The following is a 25870-nucleotide window of genomic DNA, read 5'->3' as shown; positions in this document are numbered from 1 at the left end:
AAGTGCCTGGGGGAAAGGACAAATGGGACGCATTCCAAACACGGTGGGGAGCCTTTCCAAACCTGAGAGGTTAATCTGTTTATACACCCAATGCCAGCCTCACACCTAGTTGACAAAAGGGACAGTAGAGTTGGTGGTTTATGAGGAGCTGATTCAACAGCCTCTAGTAAAGATGATTTGGAATGACAGGAATTGCAGAAGAACGGAACAGAATGCCAAAACCAAAAAGAGGAGACGTGGCTTAAAAACCTAAGAAAATTATTGAATGTCACTTTAAGAGAGTCAGTCACGTCAATTTTAATTCAAACACATTTTCCTGTATTCCAATATTAATGAAAATCATCACTTGCAAGTTTGCATAATCTTGTGGCAGATCCAGAGACGACCCGGTGCAGTCTCTTGTAATCCTCCTTTAACTGTGCGTGAGTTGTCATCACACATGACCTGAGAGTGACCTCTAGTGGTTGCAAAAAGAGTTGTACTTCAGCGTTATAATTCCTTTTTTATTTCACCATTTAACCATTACAAATATTGAAAAGGTTAAAAAACAAAACAAAACCAATACAACACATTTTTATTATGTAGGCACTTAGTATTAATAATTGAGAAAATAATAACATCAAAAATATAATAATAATTTTGCAGTAGTTTTGTGTATAACTCTCCCTGGGAATAATTCAGCTTTTCCAATCTTTTCTTACCATTCAACGGCCATCTGCGTATGTGTGTGTGTCGGGTGAGGTTAACACAAGCAATGCCGGTCGGTGGCCAGTAGGGGGAGACCTCTCCTGGTTAGCACTAGGAGGTGCAGTCGATGTATCCCTTGGCTTTCTTGTCGATGGTATACCTCAACTTCTCCGCTGCGTCCAGCAAATCTTCCACCTCTTTGGCCTTTTTGTTTTTGCTGCTGATGGAGTCCTGGATCCTCCTCTCCAGGTCTAACACAGCACACACAGATAGACACGTCAGCGAATCAGGAATCTTGGAAATACATGTTGATATGATAAGCCTTGTCCTTCCATTACTACCATAATTACTAGGCTTTTGTAGTGTTTTTGGTGAAGAATTACCCTGAGAGAAAATAGATTTATATTAATGTAGAAAACTGGGTCAAAACAGTTGAACAATTGATCCAACAAACTAAAAAACAGCTGAAAGTTGTGATATAGGATCGTTGTACCATTGTGATTGAAGCACATAGTTCAATTTCCTCAGCAAAAAAATGTATCTAATTTAAAAGTTTGATCAACATTCACAAATAACAGTTTAATTTAAGCCAACCCACTCTCAGTTTGACTATCCAGTTAGTCCTAATAAATAGTAATAAACGCTGATTAGGCTCATTAAACAGGAAGCCCCATCCTGTCCTCCAACCAGAAGACCCCCACGCAAGGGACTCCACCATCAGGGAAAATAACCTTACCGTAAAGAACAGAATAGAGGAAAAATACATGTTAACATTGCCTTCTCTCTTTGCTTTGTTAAAAGGATCTATATGTAACACATGTTCTTTAGTAAATCATAAAAATCCCATAATAATTCATCAGAGATTAAGAAAACATGTTAAGTCTAAATACTTTCTTCTCTGACAACGATGCTACTGCCAGTATTTTCTCCTCTCGGAATGTATGTTTCTAACTTTTTGCAATGCTGTGTCAGATAATGTCTTTACCAGATCGATACACAGATAGGTAGATGTGTGTTGACAAGTTGGCAACTCGTGATCATTTATAATGTGCAGATTCAGATTTGTTCAGGTTTTGTTTTTCTACCATGTTTTTACCAAAATATGTATATTCTTTATTTTGGTGTAAATAATTAGCAAGGTCTTGTCCTCAGTGACCTCATAGCTGGTTACTGCCATGTGTATATATAAAAATGTTGATATAAAACTGTATGTTTAATAATGTGCTAACCTTCAATTTGCTTCAGTTTGCGTTCTACTTCCTCCTGGAGCTTCTCTGCCTCCATGGTGATGTCCTTCAGAAGCTGTCTGGCCGTGTCTGTTGCGTTCTGATTGCCATTCTTCTCTTTTAGCTCTTTAAACTTCTTGTTCACCTTGTCCAGCTCCTGTCATACACATCACAGCGGCCTTATGTTGTTAATAATCTCAAGAACACAACTGAATGAATGAAAATCAATGAATACGTGTGTGAATGTGAATGTGTGTTTGTGTGTATGTGTGAATGTGTGAATGTGTGTATGTGTGTATGTATGTATGTGTGTATCGCGTGTATATTATTGTGTGTGTGTGTGTGTGTGCGTGTATGTATGTATGTATGGGGTGTTCATGTGTGTGGTGTGTGTGTGTATGTGTGTGTGCGCACGGCGTGTATATGTGTGTGCACGCGTGCGTGTGTGTGTGTGTGTGTGTGTGTGTGTGTGTGTGTGTGTGTCCTACAGCCTCAGCCTCTCCAGCAGTGGACAGGGCGTCGTCCGCTGCCGTCCCAGCCTCCCGCGCCTGCTCTCTGTTCAGGTGCGTCTTGTTCTTCAGGGCCCCTATCTCCTCCAGCAGCTCTCCGGGGGGCCGACCGCCCATCAGAGCCCTATCGGCGTCGTCCAGCTTCTGCTGCACCTGGAGGAGGTCCACACACACATGTTGGTGGTGGGGGGACGGGGAGGCTATACATGGCTGGGAGATGTGTGGATGGGTGGATGGATGGATAGGTGGATGATGAATGGCTGAGTTTCAGATGAATGGGTGAATGGGTTATGGATGGGTGGATGGATGGATAGGTGGATGATGAATGGCTGAGTTTCAGATGAATGGGTGAATGGGTTATGGATGGGTGGATGATGGATAGGTGGATGATGAATGGCTGAGTTTTAGATGAATGGGTGATGGGTGAATGGGTTATGGATGGGTAGATGATGGATAGGTGGATGATGAATGGCTGACTTTTAGATGAATGGATGAAGGGTGAATGGGTGATGGATGGATGGGTGGATGGACGGATGGATAGGTGGAGGATGAATGGCTGAGTTTTAGATGAATGGGTGATGGATGGGTGGATGGATGGATGGATAGGTGGAAGATGAACGACTGGGTGATGTTTAGGTTGATGGATGGATGAATAAATGGCTGGGAAGAATAATGGATCAATCAATCAGAAACATGCTAACCCAAAAATGAGGCCCATGAATCCTGGTGGACGTATAGAGGGGGTGAGGTAGTTACATTAGTGATCTGGTCCTTGATCCTGTCTGTGGCGTTGGTGGCGTCCTCCAGGTCGTTGTTGGCCTTGTCCTGGTCCCGCTCTGCCGCGTAGAGCGCCGTGGTGATGTGCGTCACATCTATGTTTTTACTTTTATTTCTAATGAAAAAGAACATTTCAATATTATCGACCAAAAAATTCTTATTAAGTAATTATAAGAAGCGGACTAATTATATATGTATTCTCTTTGCTATCTAAACAAAAGGCTAATAACTAGTAAGCTAGTGATAGTGCCAGTGCTAGTGACAACATCAAGACTGGCATAGTATTTCCCCCCTAATTATAAGTCTTTGATATCTACTCCTGGAGAGGAATCTCATTATTATCAGCATAGAAACACATAGAAGAGCCAATTGCATTCCAACCTGCTGATCGAGGATCACCGCCATTATATTCAAGCTCCAATTAAAGTGGATTTATATGGTTACGATAGTGATCAGAAATCTAGATTGACCAGTTGCACTGTCCACACTCTAAACGTCAGTACTTGAGTTGGAGAGCTTGTTGGAGCAGGTCCTGGGCTATCTTGGTCTTCTCCTCCAGCCAGCTCAGGTCCTTTTTGAGGTCGGGGGTGTTTGAGAGTAGATCTTTGATGTCTTTGATCAGGGAGCGGATCTGGCCGGGGGAACCAGGCAGCTGTATGTTCAACACGGCCAGGGCCATCTTCTCGATGTCATCGGGGGAAACCATCACATCTGGAGAATGGGGGGGAAACAAACGATATCAGACTGGGTTTTACCGTGTGTTAGGTATTATATAAACGTGTCTGTTGAAACATTCAGTCCTTCTCCAGTGCTTTTCACTGTTCTCTTAGCTTACCCTCAATGTCAATCAGAAATCAATGGAAATCACTTAGTGCTATGTGCTATGTTTCACCTGGTGCAGCCAGGCATTAGACAGGCCCTACCTTAAAGTTCAGTGAAAATAATGACCACGCTCTTGAACTCATGTAGAATTGAATTCATGTAGACGTATGGATATGTATGCAAACACTGAATATGTAATAGTGTTATGGTTATGCTGACTCATGCTCCCCATGACTTGAGGTCAATCACATATAATATTGTTTCCATAGAGAGTCATCCTTTACATTATCTGCCCATACTCACCCCTGAGGTAGTCCTGGACCAGTCCCAACAGATCCTTGGCTTTCTGTCTCTCTCTCTCCATGTCTTCCTTCTTGTTGTTGATGCGGTCCTGCAGCTTATCCGAGAGGTCCAGCGTTTCTAGGGCCACCTTCGTAGTTGCGTTGGTCTACCAACACAGAGCGACAGAGAATAGCCCAATGTCCCCAGAAAAAAAATGGATTGACCCAGTGGCTCATCCCTGGGGGGAAGGGGATTCAGCAGAAGTGGAAGTCTTTAATTATTTCTAAATGAGTTACAGTATGTAATTGAAAATATATATTTAATAGAAGCCGACCATGCTTTTGAAGAAATATGTATAGTGATGGCCTTAAAGTGATTCATTTATATATTTTAGGCAACTTTTAATGGCGTGGGTCTGTTAAAGCAGATCATTTGATATACGTTGCTGATATTATTTATGACCCCTCCAGAAAATCCTCATTCATTTTTGTGGTTGTAATGAGATCTGCACTATTGTCTGTAGCTAAGTTGGAGAATAATTGAATACGGTTCACCTTAATTTCCCCCACCCACCCCATGCCCCTGAAATTGAATGGAAGCTACATATAGATGCTTTCAAAAATGGTTGTAGTACCTCACTTGGAAATTATGATGCAACACTCGATAGAACCAACACTCGACTCGATTGAGCACTCAATGTCACATTAAGACCAATCCCTCAAATAGTACCCTAAGTCCTACTTCCGTCCAAATCAACTTTGAGTTAATTCAGATACAGCCCATTAAAGAACAGGACCCCATGAAACCCTTTACCTTCTGGCTGGGAATCCCAACAAAACGAGTACAAATGTGATTCGTGAGACTCATCCAGACTACAAAGGTCTGAGGTACCTTTCTCCTGTTGGCCTCCAGTTCATCCTTCAGGGTGCCGATGGCGGTCTCCGCCTCCGTCGCCTTCTTCTTTGCGTCCAGACTCAGCGGAAGGCTGCCGTTACATGACGGACCGCCACAGAGCTTTGTTCCCCAGAAGGTGCTGCAGAGCGCACCGCCGCACTTAGACTTGGCACATTCCCGGTGCCCTGGTGCTCCGCAGATCTGTATCGGTAGTAGGGGGAGATGAAATAAAAATTCTGGGTCAAAATATGAAAGATGAATATGGGTTTCACTAGCACATAGTTTAATGGAATGAAATAACTATCACAGAGAAAGACCCACCGGCCCTTCCCCCACCCCGCGTAGGTCATGGTCACACACACACACTAACATAAAAATAAAATAGTAATAATAATGATAATAATAAATAAAAATAAAAATAAATAAATAAACCTTTTTGAAAATAGTAATGACAAATATCTTTTTCTTATAATTACGAATAAAATAAATAAATAAATAAACAAATATATATATAAAGGTGTGCATAAATTAATAATTAATCAACACGTCCATGAATACATCAATAAATGCCTAAACAATGAATCCACCCTGACCTTCTCATTGAGCGTGACCACGTCCAGTGCGTTGACCTTGTCCACCAGCTGGGACAGGTTCCCCTTGGCGCCACAGTTGGTCCCGAGGCCCTTCAGGGCCTGCCGTGTGTTCATGGAGTCCTCCAGGGCCTTGTCGGCGTCGCGCACCTTCTTCTCCTCTGCCATGAAGTCCTTGTGGAGCTTCCTAATCTCATCCAGGAGCTCTGAAGGGGGAGAGAAAGAGGTTTGATGATGGGGTAAGGGAGTGTAATCCTGGGTGAAACAAAGTCTTCTCGTGAGTCTGCTACAACATGAGCATGCAACAGATATTGAACCGATTCATTTCAATTTTTAATCCTGGATTTGCATACAAAGAGGGGTTCAGTATTATGCTTGGACCTTCTTCTTCCTCCGTGTCCACATCAGGGTCGTCAGTGATCTGGTCTCTCAGGCGGTTTAGCAGCTTATTGAAATCCTGCCGGATGTTGTCTATCTCCGTGTTGAGCAGCGGTGTCGTGTCGACCAGGATTAAATTGGGATCGATTCTGTCTTTGAGCTTCCTGGTTAGAATCAAGAGTACAGAAACATATTTTGGGTTATGACAAGAACAGAAAATGTAAAAGTTAAAAGTTAAAAGGTTTTTTTATGTGAGGTTTTATTATTCCAAAGTAGCAATCAAACAATCAGTGGGAAACGTGGGAAACATCAATATCATCGACGCCACCAACTCCAAAGGAAAACTGAATGCAACCTTTTCAAGCCCTCAGAGTGTCCTGGATACCATCCTGAGAACGTGACCTCACATTCTGCTTTTCTTCAAGGATCCGCATGGACCTCCCACATCCATTTCAGTACTGGCCTTGACACAAACTCTTTCAGAAAGGCAGCGTAACAAAACATGTGACGCCATCACTGTGAGCTGCTCTGGACACACGGGATAAAGAGGAACGGAGAAGACGTCTCTTTCATCGAGAAACTCCGCTAGTACAGAGTTCAGAACACAGGCTATTTCTGCAATAACTGCAATAATGGCTGTGCAAACTCTACTCCTGTTACCGTTAACGCTTTTTGCTTTTGCTTTTGATTGGCCCGTTTACGTCATCACCTAAGACACAGTCCCTTGGCCCTGATTACATTGTAATTTCTGGAAATGGATGTGGGCGGCTGCAGGTCCAGACTGAGCCGTGTAATGAGACAGAATGTATCGTTGTCATCACGGAGAGTATCGAGATAGATATTTCAAAACAAATTGAATCTCATGAAATAAAATAAAAAACCCTCCTCCGTTACCGGACTTTGAGACAAAGCATCTCCACGTCCCCCAACACAGGAAGGGACCCCCCCGTCAGGTTGGCTAGCCGGTCCAAGCTGGACTCCATCTTCATCATCCGCTGGTTCTGCCGCTCGTTGCCAAACTGGTTGCCTTGGCGAGGGATGAGCGCTCCCGTCTTCTGCGAGGCCTTCTGCACCTCGCTGATGTTGAGGCGCCAGATTTCGTTGCACGCGTGGCAGGGGGCGCAGGCGGGGAAGGTCTGCTGGAAGCCCGGGGCGCACTCGTCGCAGAGAATGCCCGTCACCCCGACGCGGCACAGGCACTCGCCGGTGTCCGGGTCGCAGGCGGGCCGCCCGGAGCCCCCCAGGTCACAGTCACACGCTGAGGGGTGCCACCGGGAGACGGGGTCAACACACGCAGTGTTTGGATAGAATGAGCACGGCGTTTTAACCCCTCCCCCATACACTCAGGAGCATGTGATGAAGTCTTTGAATGTTGAGATGTACATTTAAAAGTATTCAAATCAGAGAGAACATCTGTAAAGCTGTGGGTGTGTGTGTGTGTGTGTGTGTGTGTGTGTGTGTGTGTGTGTGTGTTTGTGTGTGTGCCAACATACATAGACACTGGAGGTCTGGATTCCCAAAGTGGTTTTCGCCACATTCGTCGCACTGCCTTCCTCCGAACTCTGGACGGCACACACACTGTCCTGACACCTGGAGGCAGCCGAGGACAGTCAATTCCAGAACAGTGTACAACAAGCCGGGGTTCAGTTGTGTTCATGTCTGTGCTAACGAGGCTAGTTCTGAGGTTTCTAACATACATTTTAGTGACATTTTTGGACAAATATTTGGTTTCACCTCCAAAAAATGTGATTCATTCATCTGCAATGTGGATTTTGAAGGGAAATGCATGGCAATTTCAGCATGAAAATCCCTGTTCAGAAGGGAAAACTCCTGCCGTCTTTCTTAGCCAGCCGATCCCTTCCATTGGGGATCGTGGACTAGATCTGGGGCTGCGCTGCATGATCAGTTAACCCCGTTGCATGAACACACCGGAGTGGATCTAACTTCCTGTCCCGGGACTAGTAGTCCACCTCTGCTCATGGAATCACAGAGCAGTGTGGCCCAGCAGCCACACCTTGTCGCAGACGTTGTCCAGGGAGTTGGCCGGGTCGCAGTTGCACGGCTGACACCCCGAGGCCCCTCCGATGTTCCAGAAGCCGTCGGCACACTCGTCACACAGCGCCCCGGACACGCCCGGGCGGCAGGGGCACTGGCCGCTCTGTGGATGGCAGAAGCAGGGACTTCCCAGGGGGCACTTGGTCACCTCCGTCCCCCTCCGGTCACACGAGCACTCTGAGGACCAGGAGAGACACAGTCCATGGTTAGAGATCCATTCACGGCTCATCCCAATCACAGGTGTCCCCACATAACACTAGTCCCACGTCTGCTCTGTTTATGGGCAGAGGGGGGGGGCATTGTATGAGTTTGTGTACCGAGTGCGTTGATAGAACTCAGTTATCGTATATATTAATACAGTTATAGTAATGTATTCATTCTATAATAATAGCAGGTGTTATAGTATAGCCCAGCAGGTCAGTAGTATAGTAGGTTTTCGTGTTTATTGTCAATTTGCTTCACAAGCATAAAATGTGTGAAGATCATTGCGACGTGATTCTCACACCGTACGCTATCAACATTAACACCGTAAAGCAGTTTAACCTTCTTAGCTTTACGGTTTGATCCATCAGCTCAAACCAACCCATCCAGTCGCACGGCTTCAGAGGGTCGAGTGCCTCGCTCCAGCAACCGAGGACACTTGGCCAGTCGGTGACTGCCCCTAACCATCGTTCACCTTTGCAGCTGTGCTCCAGGGCGTCGCCGTAGTAACCGGGCCTGCACTCCTGGCAGTGCGCTCCCTGCGTGTGATGCAGGCAGCGGAGGCACTCGCCGGTCACCCTGTCGCACGCGGCGCTGTCCTCTGGGTCGATGTTGTTGTTGCACGGACACTGTTCGCACAGGGCCCCGGGGGCCGCCAGGTCGCCATAGAAACCGGCCGAACAGCTGTCACAGCGAGGACCTTTCGGGCGACACACAAACACACACACACACAATATAATCGGGGTGGCGACTGGGGCTTTGTTAAACAGTTGGATGTGTGCTCTATAAGCCAATAGAACAGGCCTGGTTGGCCGGGACTAGGGATCCGATACAGCCCTCTAACATATCTCAAGACTCTTCTTTATAAATAAGCTTTGACTGTGATACCTTCTGAATCTATATTTGGCCTTATTGTTATCACTGATATGGGTGCCAGCTATAAGACTCTTTCTATCTCTTTCTCCCTGTTACGACCCTCAAGTCTAGGAGATAGTGGGGAAACATAAAGCCAAATCAAACAAAGTATATATGCTGGGTTTAGCCAGAAAACAAAAAGGTTTATTGTAATAAAAAAAAGAAAATCCAGTCCAAAAGAAGCTATTCATCATCAGGGTGAGCCTGGGCAAAAAAAGCACACACACACCTGTGTGTCCCTGTAGACAGTTGCAGATAAGACTGCCGGACTCTGGCTCTCGGTTGCAGAATGATGCGAAGAATTTCCCGCTGCCAAGTATGTCTGGACAAGAGCAGGGCTCACAGGGCTCTCTGGAGACTGGGTCCCCATGGTAACCTTCCACACACCTGGGAGCAGGTAAAAGGGTCAGAATTCTGTCACTGAGGTTTGTTGATTCCCCTGCCTAACTAGGAGGTGCTCAATCTTCAAAATTGCATCTTTAATATACATCTCAAAGTCAGCCTAATAAACTCAGTCTAGGAAAGACTTAGGACTGTAGGGGTGGGGGGGTGGGGTCCCACCCCCTTTGTTTCAAGTAGTTTGTACCTCTTCAAAGTCTGAAACACTGTAGCTTCATTGAGATGCATCGCCGCTGTAATGTGGGCGAATGGTAACGGGTCACAGGCTACACCACGTAAATGTACGGTAATTGTTTTAGTTGCTAGGGCCATGTAACTGTACCAAGATTGGTCACCCTTTACGCCATGGAGCCAGGAGGGTGAACAGACTCCGACAATAATATTGGATTGAAGGAATAGAATACCGATAGCGACTACGTGGGATTGCCAACGGATTTGGTTGAACACCATTTTGCTGATGCTTAACACGGACCAGCCCAGACCAGACCGCATTAATTAGCAGTAAACAACAGACGTCCTTCTTCCTCATAACGCGGGTGGGGGCGCTGACCTCTCACAGGAGTGTCCGGCAGAGTTCTCCCGGCACCGCAGACAGGAGCCGGTGTCCTGGTGGCAGAGCTCCGCCAGGCCGTTGCACCGGCAGGGCCGGCACAGCGGGAAGCCCCAGTACCCCGGCTGGCAGCGGTCGCAGCTCCGGCCCGCCACCTCCGCCCGGCACGGGCACTGCCCTCGCACCTGGTCACACAGCTCCGACAGGGCGCCGCGCGGGTCGCACGCACACGCTGACCGCCGCCGGCAGGGAAGGATCGACTTTGTTTGAGTGTTTTGTCGGAAAGGTTTCTTGCCTAGTGTCCTTCTTGACGGGGATCGTCGATTGAAACACTGTACTAATGTCGTTGCTGCCGGTGGAACGGGAAAAGGCTCTGATGGGTTCGCACTGCTCTACGAGAGCAGGGGAACGTTCAACAGCAATCACAGCACACAATACAATTAGATCACTTAGACTTTAAAAGCCTCATAACTCATGCCTGCAGCAGACTTTCTCCCCTTTACACACTTTTATCAAAACCAGAGAGCCTCTAGGTAGCCTAGCTAGTTTACAGTAGCGCAATGTAGGCTTAGGTGGGATATGCAATATAAATAATACTTCGATCAATACTTCAGTACCCCGATATACTGATTACCAGTAAAGTGAAGTGTAACATACGTTCACAACCGCCTGGTCCGAATCCAAAGGTAAGGGGGGCGCAGGTCTCACAGCATCGACCAATCACGTTGGGCTTGCATTCACACAGACCCCCCACCTTACTGCAGGACTGGCCCACCGACCCGTGGATGTTACACCTGCAGGCTGGGGGCACAGGACTTCAGAATGGACGGGACAGAGACAAGGGCTTCAAGACAGCACAGCAGCGTTTGCTTGGGAGTCATTGGACACATATGGTCAAAGAAGGGGGCTGTGTTACCATAATGTGTTCAACGTCATTAACTTTGAGTGGTGCCAGTATGAAGTATTATGCATACAATCACAGTTATGGGATCTATATCCTTAAAGCGAGGCACTGCTTTACATTTGTGGGTCAGGTTTCGAGTTCGGACCATCCTCAACCCCTAAGAATAAAATAGTCCTTCTACTGAAAGGTACTGCGATGGAGGAGCGGTCATTGTGCTGGGAGCTGGTGTCTGGTCGGGGGGTCTACCTCCCCTTCCTTACCCACGGCTCCGTTGATGCGGGCGGACAGGCTCTTGACCAGCTCCTCACACACCTCCGGCCACTGCTCCTGCTGGCCCGCCTCCGCCGCCAGGTGGATACAGCGGTAGCGCCGATACGAATCCAGATCACTCCCAGAACACAAGTTCTGGACAGACTCGATTCGGGGAATTAAACCCATCTGGGAAAACAGGGAGTGATGTTATTCTATCGTCATTCTATTAAGTCATCAGTGACCAATGACCGGTGTTCAACTGTGTATCATTTTACCAATTTGTTCACACTAAGATGTATTATCCAAGCATTGATCATCTCACAGCCTCTTAGGTTATTCTTTGTTGATATATGTTTTCCCAGGACAACATTTTCTGAAAGAGTTCTTACAGAGTCAATAAGGATGTGTGAGCTGAATTGGGGATTTGAGGTCTGCTCTTTCCTGAAGGTGATGTCCACAAAGTACCGCCCCCCTGCATTAAGGCACACGGGCTGATCCACAATGGCGCTCCTGGAAAATGAAGACAATCTTGTCATTCATCATTCTTTGAATGGATGCATTGCTTTTGTATTGCTGGTCGGAGAGGCAGGTTACTATAGCCAATATGAACCGAAGAATACTCTAAGCACCAGATACAAAAGTTCGGGTTTGCAATGAGCACTACCAGAATATCTTTGGAGGTTGGAAAGGAAACAGGGTATACCAGAGGAAAACATAAGCCATGACAGAGAATCCAGTCGCATCTGTTCTAAACTAAAACAAACAAACTCGACTGTCCTACACAAGCTTATTTTAAGGGAGGTATTCAGAGTTTTAACCTTCTAACCTGGAGTTCCCAGGAAGTCGGAGAGTTTTACTTTCTGTTGGGTCACTGGGGCAGACGCCGTCACCGGGCGACAAGGGAACAATGCTTAATGAGGCCAGCCAATCATCTGGGGACTGCAGAGGAACATTTCAAATCATCCGTCTAAAGGGGTCAGCTGTGGGTGTCCCTCCATGTGTGGCTGCTTCTTTACCTCCGACTCGTAGCGGACCACCAGCTGGTAGTCGAGAGAGCTGGGCACGTTGTCGACGGTGAACCTCAGCCCCGCCCCATCCTGGACCCTGACGAATCCCGGGCCCGTCCAGGTGACGTGCCTGTCTGCTGTCCTCTGGCGGGGGACAATCTGCAGGGGGCCCCCCGGTTCTAAAGAGATGGTCCTCTGCTGAATGAAACCGTGGTAAAACAATTTTAAAGTCATGTCAACGATTGGCTATGTTAAGTGTTTTTCCCGGTGAAGTCCCCCATGTATCATGATGCATGTAAGGACACTGTCTGTGCGTCTTCATGCTGAAGGCCTGCCCTCCTACCTCTCCCTGTCTCCTCCTGCGTGCCTGCCTCTTGGTCTTCCGCACCAGGACCAGGCGGCCGTTGCTGTACTTGAAGTCGTAGCCCTGCTCCCGGAAGTACTTCTCACACTTAGGCAGAGCCGAGGGGTTGACCTGGGAAGAGGCCGCATTCCAACACATACAAGTCATTACAGGTCCTCTTAGACTACGAAGAACATAGCTAATGCAAACACATTTTGTGTGTGTGAAGCCATTTGGTGAAGGTTATGAGACAGAGGGAGACTTGGTGAGTGCTGCAAAAAGTAAGTCTTGTACATCATCGCAATGCGCCTAAGTGAATGCATTATGGACTGTCCTAATGTGACATACCAAAGAAGAGGAAGTTGTGCCTTGTAGCGGCCCAGCGAACTCGGCCTCATAGAGGAAGTAGTCTAGCGGGGGCAGGAAGTATCCATGGGCGGGATCATTGCACCTCCTCCCCGCCATGTTGGGCAAACACTCACATTTCCCATCTTCAGCAGAGCAGCTGTGTAAACAAACATTACAGTTATAGGTAGCCAGTCTCTGGGGGTGAAATGCATCGATTTACCCCACAGAGACGATTTCAGAAAAACACATTATAGTCTGTCTTGCAAAATGAAAGTCAGCATTCATATTTATAGTGACATCTAGCGTTGATTTCGATGATGTTCCTAAACACATGCTTTTACCAAAACCACATGTTATCACATAATGTTAGCTCATTCTGAAAGTAGTTTCGGAATTAAAGTAATATCTTATGGAAAAACTATGGAAAAGGTAATGCATTGCTCGCTCCGTTTTGGAACACTACCACTAGATGGCGTTGTTATTACATTCCCTCCCTCTATACAACTACGAAGTGTTATCAATATGGTCAATATGGTTGATCACCCCCTGCGTATGGGTGGCTAATATTACGGAAAAAATCTCTCATTGATCCATGCTTAATTTATGACATTTTTCAACAGTAAAGAGTTTGCAGACAATCACACCCACACACACACACACACACACACACACACACACACACACACACACACACACAAACACACACACACACACACACACCCCACACACCCACCCACACACACTCTATGTTGATCTAACATTTAATACGCAACATTAAAGGTAAAGTAATTGTATGGCTGAGCAGACTCACCTGCTGCCTACTGCTCCCCCAGAGTCACAGTCACACGGGGCACAGCGGTGAACAGTGTTCCCCAGACCCCAGTACCCTGGCTGTAGGGATCACACACACACACACACACACACACACACACACTCAATGTGTTTAACAGGTTTAACAGGTGATTTCATTATACTTTCACTCAGATTTAAAGTCAATTTAAATGCATGTGAGTTTAAATTGACTTCCATCCATCCAATAATAAGTCCTGTGACAGCTTGATTGTATATGATGATGTTCCTCACCAGACATTCATCACAGTAGCGCCCAGTAGCCAGGGGTTCACATGTACACTCTCCAGTCACCTGGTCGCACTGGTGGGCCGAGGGCATAGTGCCCTGGGAGTTACACCGACACACTGGGAAACACACACACACACACACACAGACGCACAATAGTCAGGTCCCCATTAACACCATGAGGCGTTACGCCTCGTGCCTGCTGCACCGTCCGTTGACGGATCCCTATTGGCTTTGAATGGGGACGGACGAAGCAATGCATTGTGGATCCGTCCGCTCCGTTGGATCCGTCGGCGCCGTCAAAAAGTTGAACAATGTTCAACTTTTTTTTCCAGGCTCTGACGACCCTGAGCCTTCCTCAATCAATATTCATATTGACAGATTCCGAGACAAAATGTGTTTATAAGAAACAAATATCTTATCAATAATTGATCAAAACAAATCAATTATAATATCAAAACAAACCTGAACCGGAAGGAGCTTTGGAACCAACCTTTGTTTATTTGATGGGTTATTATAATAACATTTATAATTATTATGGAATGGTATGAAGAGGAAATGGAATCAAACGGTTAACATGAATGCAGCCACAAGAACGCTTTCACATGACGGTGGTCCCGTCACTGTGGTGAAGAGGTAGCCTACTCTGGCAGCCGGCGGGGTCGTCTTCTCGCAGGCCGTAGAAGCCATACTTGCAGCGGTCACAGCGCTGGCCCTCCACGTTCTCCTTGCAGACACATTGCCCTGTGGCAGACTCACACAGGCCCCCACCCTGGGACCCCGCTGGGTCACAGTCGCAGGCTGGGTAGGGGGGAGGGAGAACATTACAGTATACATGACATGATATAGAGCGGTATGCTTTACTTCAACATTTAACAAATATCCTCATAAGAGTAGCAAATTGCAATGGAATGAGGAGAATAGGGTTTGAATACAATGGTACATTTCAAAGAAATGTTAAGAGCCTTTCGGGCATTTTCCTACTATGAAATCGATCATCTGATTAAAAATGATATTGATTTCTATACTGTTTTGAAAGTAAATCCTTAGGCGCAACTGAAAAGGTTGTCGCAGGGCTGGATTTGGCCTTTTGGGCAACTAATTATGTAGAACTTTTGTAGCATACTGTACATGTACAGATATTACAGACCAATCATTGCATCTGATTACTTCCAAAGAAAAAGACCTTCAGATGCATGTGAGATAAAATGCTACTACAGACTAAAGTGGCCATGGAGAAGGCGGACGTACGGATGCAGCCTCGCGGGTCCTCCAGGGCTTTGAAGGGGTCCTGGTACTGGTAGGGCCGGCACTGCTCACACCGCGGGCCCACGCGCTCATTCCGACAGTCCACGCACACGCCTCCGCTCTGCCGCCCCGTGGCCTCGTAGCGGGCGGGGTCGAAGCGGCACTGCTCCGAGTGGCCGTGGCAGTTGCATCCTGGGAGGACCGGCCGCCAAGGGCCCCATTAGTGTTGAGGTTCTTGGTTCTAAACCCGCACTGAAGCTGAAGAATGAAGCTTTTCTTAAGGTTGAACTAGGACGTTTCTTAAGAATGAAACACACCCATCCACTTTTCAGTGCATCCAGGGAATGTTTCTCTACAAATCTATTTTAATCAATTTATAAAACCACTGCAGGGAAATCTCAGACTGTAACTATGGTCTGTAAATCACTTTAACGGTAGCTTCCACTACAGCTCTAACGATGTCTTACTCCTGCAGGTGTGGGGTTCGTCGTCACTGCCTGGCCGCCAGGGGGCGTCGTTGTAAATGTCTTGGCACCTCTCACAGTTGTCCCCTGCCGTGTTGTGTTGGCAAACACACCGTCCGTGTACCTGTGCGTTCATTCAACAGTATGTGGTCAAAGAAAGCTCAATCAAATCAGCCAAGCTACTAAACAGCACCACTCATATCTGAATGGGGTGTACATGAAACCCTCCAGCAGGGTGGCTGATGGTTGATACACCAGAACACAAACCCCAACCTTCTGTGGAAAGGATTGCTTCTCTGGACACTGTGTTTCTAAATAACATAATTTACCCCGGGAGACCTACGTTTATTGCATGAGTGTGCTGTATGTGTAATGCATGCGTTGATTTAAAATGTCTGGCATCCTGAGGAATATACTACACTCTATCAATGATTAAAATATATTCTACCCACTTCATGTTTATACCACACACACACACCTGATGGTTTAGTAGGGGCTCTTTAATATTTTAAAATTGGATATAATATAATCCAATCCAGCCCAATGTGACCTGAATTTAATATCAATCGAAGCAAACTCAACTGAATCTGCTTGAATCTAATCTTAAATTAAATTCACCCAATGTGATGGTGATCCCAATAGAACAAAATCAGATATAATCTCAGTAGAATCTGGTTCAATTGAAAGGAGAAGCGTCCTCCAGTAGTCAGCGGTTGGAGCGGCCCTACCATCCCGGGCTCGTTGAAGACGTCTCCCCTGCTGGCGTCGACGGGCCTGCACCTGCTGGCGTGGCCGTTGCAGAAGCAGCTGCCCCGCACCACCATGTCGTACAGGGCGTAGTAGTACTTGTCCTGGGGGTTCCTCCGCCGGCGGCCCAGCAGGGTGTCGCCCAGCGTGAACAGACGGGTGAAGTTAACCCGGATGTTGGTCAAGGTGATCAGATCTAGGGATTGTGGGAAATGTTGTTTGTGATGAAAAAGATATTTGAGTATAATTCCTGATGTTATGAATATTTCAGTTATTTTTTGTGTTTGATATTTATTTTGTTTTTTTGGTTTCATGAGTCTATCATTGTTGTAGATTCCCCCTAAACAGGGGCGTAGGAATGAGTTTAACATTGGGGGGGACACATATCGGAAACCTGACATCCGGTATAATTTTTAAGTTGGACAAATGCGCCTGTCTCCGATATTGGAGGGGACACGTCCCCTCCGTCCCCCCCGGTTCCTACGCCCTTGCCCCTAAATGTCAAATATACACATTAAAACAGTTGAAAAGTGGAAACTATTTCGCAGTGGGATCTGTCCAGCAGGGAAAGAAAAGTATTCAAACCTTGAATGTTGGGTGCGTACGGGTCTTCAATATCAAATATAGGATCCAGAGCTTTTAAAACCACCTGTAGGGACAAAAAAAAGAGAGAATCTAACTTCCCTTCTGTATGTTTTTTCGGTCCATGTAATGTATGTAATGCCCATGTAATGTATCTGTTGTATGTAATGTAATGTGTATAATGTATGTAACGTCCATGTAATGTATGTAATGTCCCTGTCATATATGTCCATGTAATATATGTAATGTATGTCTATGTAATTTATGGTATGTCCATGTAATATATGTAAGATCCATGTAATGCATGTAATGTCAATGTAATATATGCTATGACAATGTAGTATATGTTATGTCCATGGTATGTATATATATGTAATGTATATATAATGTGTAATTTTCATGTAATGCATGTGACGTCAGTGATCTATATGTAGCGTCCCTGTAATGTATGAGTGAGTGTGCGTACCTCTCCGTCGGTGGATGGTTGTGAGCCCGAGTATCTGCTGTCACAGACCACGTCGTCCACGCTGTCGGACGGCTGCGCTGAGACCCAGGGGAAGTGGGCGGCACAGTCCTCTGCGTAGTAGCGGAACACCTTCCACGTATGGCCGAAGTCCTTGGAGCGCTCCACCAGCATGGCCGCCGGGCGGAAACTCTGCAGGTCACATGGCCACCTCGATGAGACATGAGCAGACATGCGCTCACAGGGAGGAGAAGCTGAGCCTGAATGGGTTCTCTCTCCGTTACCTTGAAGGTGAGCACCAAGTGGCTGAACTGGAACAGGGTCTCTAGGTTCAGCTGAATGCTGACTTGATTTACACCTGCAGTGTGCACACAGACACACATTATACGTAAACCACAGACACACTGACATATAACAGACAGAAGGATCACCCACAGACACACAGAAACTATAACACACACTGAAAGATTAAACACACTTAAAGATTACACACAGACACACTGAAATAGGACACAAGCTGAGTTATAACACACAATGGAATATTACACACAGACACACTGAAATATAACACACACTGAGATAAAACACACTGAAATATTTAACACAGACACACTGAAATACAACACACACTGAAAGACTACACACTGAAAGACTACACACTGAAATATTACACACAGAACCACTGAAAAATAACACACCCTGGATTATTACATACAGACACACAGAGCTATAACACACACTGAAATATTATACACACACACACACACACACACGCACACACACACACACACACACATACAGAAAACACACACACGATGACATCAACGAATACGCTTTTCGAAATGACACACTAAAATGCTATTGGCTACGAACACTGTCCAATCACATGACATGTAGCGTAACTAAATCTGTCACCCACCGGGCTCAGACTGCCACCAGCGCATCCTGCGTTCGGGGTCGAAGATGGTGATGGCGTTCTCGATGAGGTGGCTGTCGGGGTTACTGTGGCGGTCGTAAGGCTGCCTGGAGTCACAGGTGAAGCACTTCTGTTCCTCCTAGTGGAAACCACAGCAGAAGAACACATTGGGCCAGCTCCGCATGCACAGCAGGCTTAACAGGAACATTATCCTTACAAAACCATATCTTTCAGTTTGAATGGTCCCTTTATATTTGTTGCAAAAGTTTTGAGAACAATTACTGATTTGAGGTTGGCTAAAAAAAACAACTAATACAGATTTAATAAAATGGCAGACGTCTAACAAAATTCTTTATCCTCCAATATATATATATCAGAACCCAAGCGTTACTAGCAAAAGATCAGGATTATATCGACAGGTGGTCTCCCGGACAGGAACAGTTTAACAAGCCACAACGATTTCCCTGCGAATAGGAACGAAGAAAGACAGAAGGAAAGAACATGAATCTGAAGTGGAAAAGAGAGAGGAAATGGGAGGTGGGGGGGAGGGGAGCTGCAGGGGAAAGAGGGGGAAAATAGACAAGGCGTAGAGAAAAAGAGAGTGGTTTAAGGGTAAGAAGTGTGACAGCAGACGGGAATGCAGAATGGAAAACATGAAATTATTGGCCCAGAGCAGAGGCAAGGTAATGACCTTTAAATGTGGCGGATCAAGACATGTCTACAGAGAGAGACACACATCTCCAGGGCCAGGAAGCCCTGTGAGTCTGTCAGCAGGAACCTGTACCTGGCCCGTCTTCACTATCACCATCCAGTCCCTCTCCAAGCTGAACGGCCCTAACACCTTGTTCTCTCAGTTCAATGTGTAGTTACATTTACTGCTACAATAGGTGCCTGCTATCAAAACTTTGCAAGGCAAACAGAGAGAGCTTTTGGAATTGTTTTGATGCAGTAATGATAGCAGCAGCTGGGTGGCTGTGAGGTATTTCTAGCTCATAATTACTTAAGACATTCAGTTGCACAAAATACATTTTAAACTAAACAAGCTCTTTTCATCTATTATGACCTCTTATAGAAATACCACTTGAAATTCCGTATTATTATTCTTATTCTAATCCACATTTTTGTAAATACGATTAAGAAAGTATGTGATTGCAAAACTTAGAGAGAACCAAGATAATATCATAACTGCACTTCAAGTTCAAGTCGGGATGAGGCTCTCTGAGCTCTGACTTGACGCTAACCTCCAGGTATCCGATGATGCAGTAGTTCTGGGGCCCATCCAGGCCGCAGGTGGAGGAGGCTGATAGCTGAGCAGCCCGACCCACCATCAGGTCACCAAGCTGGGGGTTACAGGAGCTGCCGTGGCACTCCTCCTGGAGCAGTGCACCAGGGACCACCACTGGAGACATGAGACAGCAGAAGAATGGTTGAGAGCAGGAGGGGAAGCCAAAGCTCTTTGCTCTCAGCTGCCCATCATTATTTCTGTCGATAGATTATTATTCAAAACTGAATGACCAAGCGGCTCTCAGCGGGGAGACACTACACCCCTGAGCTCCTGAACTGCAACCCTGGTTTCCTTCTGACTAGATTCATCCTCATGTGACTGGAATACTGTATCTAGACAGAACGACTTGCAGTTTGCCACCCCCAGTTCATTCATTTCTTTATTTTAGAATTACAGCAAGACTTGTTTTTTGTAGTTCCCAGACAGACCAATAAACTAACACGAATGCAATGTAACAAGAAGCAAAAGGCTAAAGCGGATCTAATACATCCGTGGAGTGGGGGAAAGTGGAATCACCATGTTGAGAGCATTATGCCTTGAAACCGTTATAATTAGTAAAGAAAGTCAAAAATATGAAATCATTTTTTAATGAATTCAATATAAATAGTTTTCGATTCACTACATAATTTACGCATTAATTAACCATCGGCCCACCCCGAATGTATTTTCTTAGTGATAATGTTCTTCATGAGGAGAAAAGATTTAGTGTTGAGTTCTGATCATCAATCACAGCACAACCTCCTCCCAGACAGCTGCAGTTCACAAAATGATTTGAGGCAATTGGCTCACTGTGCCATCATGCTCTCCCTGAGAGGGGAAAGTTAAATTCCAATACCATTCCTGTTGTATTAGTGCCTGTCTTGCTGTTAAGGAATGCAGTGTTTCATTTCTTTATGTGCAGATTATTGCTTTTATTGACGTGTTTCTGTTTTGTTTGTATAAAGGTGCTTTAAGGGACCTTGCTGTATATCTTTATTCAACATCTCTGATGTTTTATTCTCTTTGACGTCTGCAACATGGGGAACAGCTCAAGTCAAATGTTCCCCTTTGTAGTACAGTAAAGATAATCATGAATCCTGCATTTGGGGGGGAATGAAGCATGCAGCTACAAGTGGAAATATTCTGCCCCGGTGTTAAGCAAGCGATCACATGTCTGCAGTACGCAAGATTTCCTCGCTAAGATGGCAGAGAGTGACAGGCCCCTGCTATGAACTCAAACATCTAATCCTGCCCTTGTCGGGACCAAACCCTGGCTGGGGAGTGCTGTTGTTCTCTCCTCTGCAGGATCTTCCCAGGCAGGATCCTGGCGGTGTGCCTCCAGATGCCCGGCCATTCAACTTACACAAGAGCAGCAGGCCACAGATCATCTTGTGGGGCTGGAGGGCTGGAGCTGCTGCAGAGGCAGAGCAATGGTTTGGATCAGCTAAGAATCAACACTTAATGGACAGTGAAGGTTCACAGACAGCAGAAGAATGGTTTGGATCAGCTAAGAATCAACACTTAATGGACAGTGAAGGTTCACAGACAGCAGAAGAATGGTTTGGATCAGCTAAGAATCAACACTTAATGGACAGTGCAGGTTTACAGACAGCAGAGAAAGGCTTACTACTTGTGGCATCTCAACAACTAATTGTCAAGAAAGCAGCAATATTTTAGCATGGAAGCTTTGAGTGATTATTTTGTGATCAAGCACCTGGTCTCTCTCACTTAGAAGCCATTGGGATCTCTCATTTGGCAAAATAAAGAAATGAGGTAACTATTTTATCTCTTTAGATTTCATTTCAAATGATATATACAGGGTTGACGTAATGCTGTGAGTACAAACATGAATCTGAGTGAACTAAGAATTTGGGCAGATTTCCCCTGGCAGCTTCACAAAGCCAAAGGTCTGAGACACAGTTGGCAGCTCTCTCCAAACCAGATGTGTTACAAGCTTTAAGAAGACCCTAACACTGAGGACTGACTGCAATCTTTAATAAAACCACGTCCAACAGCATTGAGCCAATCCAGCTAATCTGATGCCATAATGTTAAAGTCTATAATAAAGTTAAGATAATTTACAGCCACCCTATAAATTGTGGAATTTGACATATACTTTGATATATAATTATGTTTTGATAATTGGCACTTGACAGTTATACATAAAAAATGGTTAAATAAAAGGTGTATAGATGACTTAATACATATACATGTATATATATATATATATATATATATTTAACAGAGAAAGTTATTATTATGTGTCCAAGTTAGAGGAGCTTGTAGGACATCTTGGCCCTGTAGGCATAGGTTGACATTAATGTGAATACCTGGCCCCCTGCTCTCATTGTACACAGATTAACAGTGCAGAAGGACACGGACTGCTAACCTGTCAAGATTACCTTTTGAACTCACTGCTGTGTCAATAGCACATTGAATAGCCTTTCCATAAGACATTTGCTATCACCGTAACACAGTGGCACTAGCTGCTGAAAATATGTTGTACAACCATAACTTTAGCATCCCAGTGTCGAAGAGACCTTAATCATGAACTGCTGAGTACCAGTTCGTTCAAAGCATTTCATAATGATGGTTTCAACCGATAACAAATATGTTTATGTTAAAAGGCTCATATCTCATATTTCACAATTTGTATTTCAATTGATTCATTTGGTTGGCAGTGTGCAGATCTGAAAACTCATAATCAAATAACCAGACTTTCATATTAGGCTTCAATAATCGCATTCTTAATACGTATATTTGTAATGGATTATGCATAGAATGGGCCGAAAATAAGTATTCTCCTATTAGCAACATCAACTGACAAAAGCAGTACATTGACTCCAAACAAGACTGCATACAAATCAAATACAATTCACGGTAAGGCGTTTCAATTAACGTCTTCCAGGGGGTATTAACAAATGGCCACATCCTTCCCAGCACAGACACAAGGGGTCGTGATCCTCTCACTGTATGCTGATAAAACCTCCCTCCAGATCTGTAGTGCAATAAATATACCTCTTGGATCAAATGAAAGGTTGAGGTCTAATTAGGACCCTGACAGCTGGGGGTATTGAAGTAATATAGTTCTTTGAGAAACTTTTACTTACTTACTTTTTGACACTTACAAATAATTTTAATTTGCACCAATAGTTCCCGTGATGTTCTAATGTATGCATCCAAAATAAATGTTTTAGTTAGTTAGTTAGTTAATCCAACCCTAAACCTAACTAGCCAATGGGTAGATTGTAACCCATCTCCCTATGTTAGACAATCATGACAGCTACTTATCATGTAAACAGAAAGCACTGCGATGCCCTGTCTATTTGCATTTCTAAGACTCCAAACACACACTAACTAAAAACAGGGTTTTCGAGAATTTTTTAACCACAGTTGGGATTATCATAGGGGTCTAGACAGTTTCCCAGCCTCTACATGAAAGCATCCATTCAAAACACATGTTTAATGGGGATCAATTATAAGAACATTTAACATGTGTGTTGGCACCTTGTTCTCACACATACTATTCCACACATTTACATAAAATTGGGAGGCTGAGTCAATTGTTAAATTTCAGCAATCCTAGGGCTAAATCATAGCTCAACATTTGAACATTCACACCTTCGTTCTAATAACCTGATGAGTCATTCTCAAGTCTGAACCAACTCTGTACCTGATACCTGTCTGTACCTAACCTTAACCATTTGCTCGCACCAGACCAAAATATGTTCTGCAACACAACACAAAAATATCCTTTTGAATTAGGCTTCTTTTTCAAGAAAGCGTATCCTACCTGTCGCTGCTGACTCAATGTATGATCCACGATACACTGACTCTGAGCACCTCAGCAGGTAACTGCACACCTGAGCTCCATGCAGAGAGCGGGGAAAACATAGCCTCTGGCTATGTATATGTGTGTGTGCTCATGGATGTGTGTGTGTGTGTGTGTGTGTGTGTGTGTGTGTGGGTGTGGGGGTGTTTGTGTGTGTGTGGGGGTGGGTGTGTGTGTGTGTGTGGTAAAGTTTGCATACTATGAGGGAGAAGAGGACAGACTAAGAAAGGCATTAAATTCCTTGCTTTGAGACAACCCCCTTTATCTGTGAAGAATACCTCCAAGGTAAGTGATCAGGCAAGGCGGGAAATCCTCACCTTGACAAAGAGAGAAGGTGTGTACAGGAAAATACACATATGAAGAGTATGTATATGTATTACTCTAACCCATATCCACAAACGGGGGTAATCAGCATTACATTGATCGCAAAAAATCTCTGTATCCTTCTGTAAAAAAAAAAAAATCCTTTTCTGTATTATTTCTTTGCCTGAGGTTGGTAATGGTATATGGATTTTACTTTTGACCTAGATTCTCCCATGAGAATGATGAGCTCAATGATAATGATAGTATTCCTCTGAGTATTTCCTTGTGCAATAACTGTATGTAATATGGAGAGTAAAGAACGACTACACAATAGACCAAATCTGTGGGTTTGCTGCCATCCTTAGGTTACAATTGAAACTGAATAAAATACACACAAAAATACAACTATATGTAAACCAAGAATTGTACTGTGTTGTCAAAATTATTTTGATGTTTCTGAAACATCTTATTAATTACTAAATACATTTAATTTAAGACGTATCTTTTGTGTTAGGGCCATTATAGTGTAGATCCTTACCCAGGCCATACCTGAACCAAACCCCCTCCCTAAACTTTACCACCAACAATCACATTCCAAAACAGAAGCATTTCCAATGCATAACAGGGAAACAGGGCCACACGCAAGCCTACACCAAGGTGAGTGCTTGACAGGATGTAACAGTGGGAGGAAGTACACTCCCAAAGCCTGTCTCATCACCTCCAGGCTGCCAGAGTGTGAGCGTGAAGGCCCTTCTCCTGTGCCACCCCATCAGATAATCACTGGCCCCATCTGGCCAAATGAACAGGTTCCAGCGGCCCCTGAGGCCTACAGTAGGGGGTGGTGGGGGAGGGAGTTGGCCCCATCACAGGGTCTACCTCCCCAGCAGATCATGTACAACACTGTCAACACGCGTTGCCACTTTCTGGGTCTTTGGGGTAAACATGGAGGACCCCTGGCGTTCCCAGCAGGGGCGGAGGAGAGCAGGTGGGGCGTGATGTCTCGACCGTCTGCTTAGGGGAGGCTGTGGGATGGAGACGGGGGGGGGGGGGGGCGTTCTTCCTCCCGGCATGTGCTGAAATAAACATCCGGCCAACGTTGATATTTGGTAAAATGTTAGCATGATGCCAACATTAGAACCATGGTGTCTACACACACACACATACGCGCGAAACCACACACGCACACACAGATATACACACAAACAATCACACACACATACACACAAAAGGGACACACAAAAGGGATACTTGTGAAAAACGTTATAATTTATAAATATTATTATTAGTATTGAATTTTATCATAATGATTATTATTTTTCATATCCCATAATGATAATTGACACAAATCATTATTCCTGTTTCTCTTTTCTCTGTCTTTCTTGTGTGTTCCTTTGGTTCATTTCTGCACTTTATATAACTGTTGCAATTGGACACTTTAATGTATTGATTTATGATCAATGTCATAACATAATAATACAACAGGAGAAAGATAATATCTCTCGCATCTGATGTACTTTTGGTTTGTTTTGAAGCTTCTTGGAAGATTTTAATAATAAACAAAAACTGATTAACTTGTTGTTTGTTCTTGGGAAAGGTCCTTGTGAAATCATCAGATCCTTTCACTAAAATCTTAAATATGTGAGATGTTCTACTTTGTAAGCAGTGATAACCCAAGAAAAAAGTATATGCAAAAGTACAGAATCTTATCTTAACCTAATCTTATCTTATCTTATAACCTTCAATTGTATTTCAGTTGCAATGGATAGTTTTGAACATGCATCACCACAAGGGGGCGCCTCGATATAGAGGAAATAGCACTAGTGACGATAACCATG

At 44.9% G+C, this 25870-nt stretch overlaps 1 protein-coding gene across 2 annotated transcripts; it reads right to left on the bottom strand.

Moving 5' to 3' along the window:
* Positions 1-490: 490 nt before the first annotated feature.
* lamb4 (laminin, beta 4) lies at positions 491-23888 on the bottom strand. 2 transcript variants are annotated; one of them, XM_079743197.1, is made up of 35 exons: positions 23694-23888; positions 21264-21314; positions 19878-20035; positions 18640-18775; positions 18005-18078; positions 17724-17912; positions 17261-17324; positions 16657-16871; positions 15932-16052; positions 15468-15656; positions 14862-15017; positions 14223-14335; positions 13951-14030; positions 13140-13296; positions 12792-12923; positions 12458-12646; positions 12268-12380; positions 11831-11951; positions 11450-11627; positions 10943-11086; positions 10286-10517; positions 9566-9723; positions 8897-9121; positions 8180-8397; positions 7659-7755; positions 7060-7423; positions 6169-6329; positions 5791-5993; positions 5195-5398; positions 4325-4469; positions 3703-3910; positions 3179-3314; positions 2402-2575; positions 1917-2070; positions 491-938 (listed from the first exon to the last, which is right to left on the bottom strand). In XM_079743197.1, the coding sequence occupies exons 2-35, from the start codon at positions 21286-21288 to the stop codon at positions 799-801; spliced, it is 5373 nt and encodes a 1790-aa protein (XP_079599323.1). In that variant the 5' UTR covers positions 21289-21314; positions 23694-23888; the 3' UTR covers positions 491-798. The 2 variants fall into 2 exon arrangements, with proteins under 2 accessions (XP_079599323.1, XP_079599324.1); XM_079743198.1 differs by having other exon boundaries at positions 12458-12643.
* Between the last annotated feature and the right edge of the window lie 1982 nt (positions 23889-25870).

The sequence above is a fragment of the Pollachius pollachius genome (genome assembly GCF_949987615.1).
Source record: "Pollachius pollachius genome assembly, chromosome: 9".
Taxonomy (NCBI): Eukaryota; Metazoa; Chordata; class Actinopteri; order Gadiformes; family Gadidae; genus Pollachius; species Pollachius pollachius.
The sequence above is the reverse complement of the archived record's forward strand: the minus strand, read 5'-3'. Positions and strand labels throughout refer to the sequence as shown.

Excerpts from the sequence above, each read along its gene's own strand:
- lamb4 (XM_079743197.1), bottom strand. The coding sequence starts at position 21,288 with ATGATCTGTGGCCTGCTGCTCTTGT. Across the intron at positions 3,911-4,324 it reads GGTCCAGGACTACCTCAGGG|ATGTGATGGTTTCCCCCGAT; the intron begins GTGAGTATGGGC and ends CCCATTCTCCAG. Across the intron at positions 2,576-3,178 it reads TCAAGGACCAGATCACTAAT|GTGCAGCAGAAGCTGGACGA; the intron begins GTAACTACCTCA and ends GACCTCCTCCAG.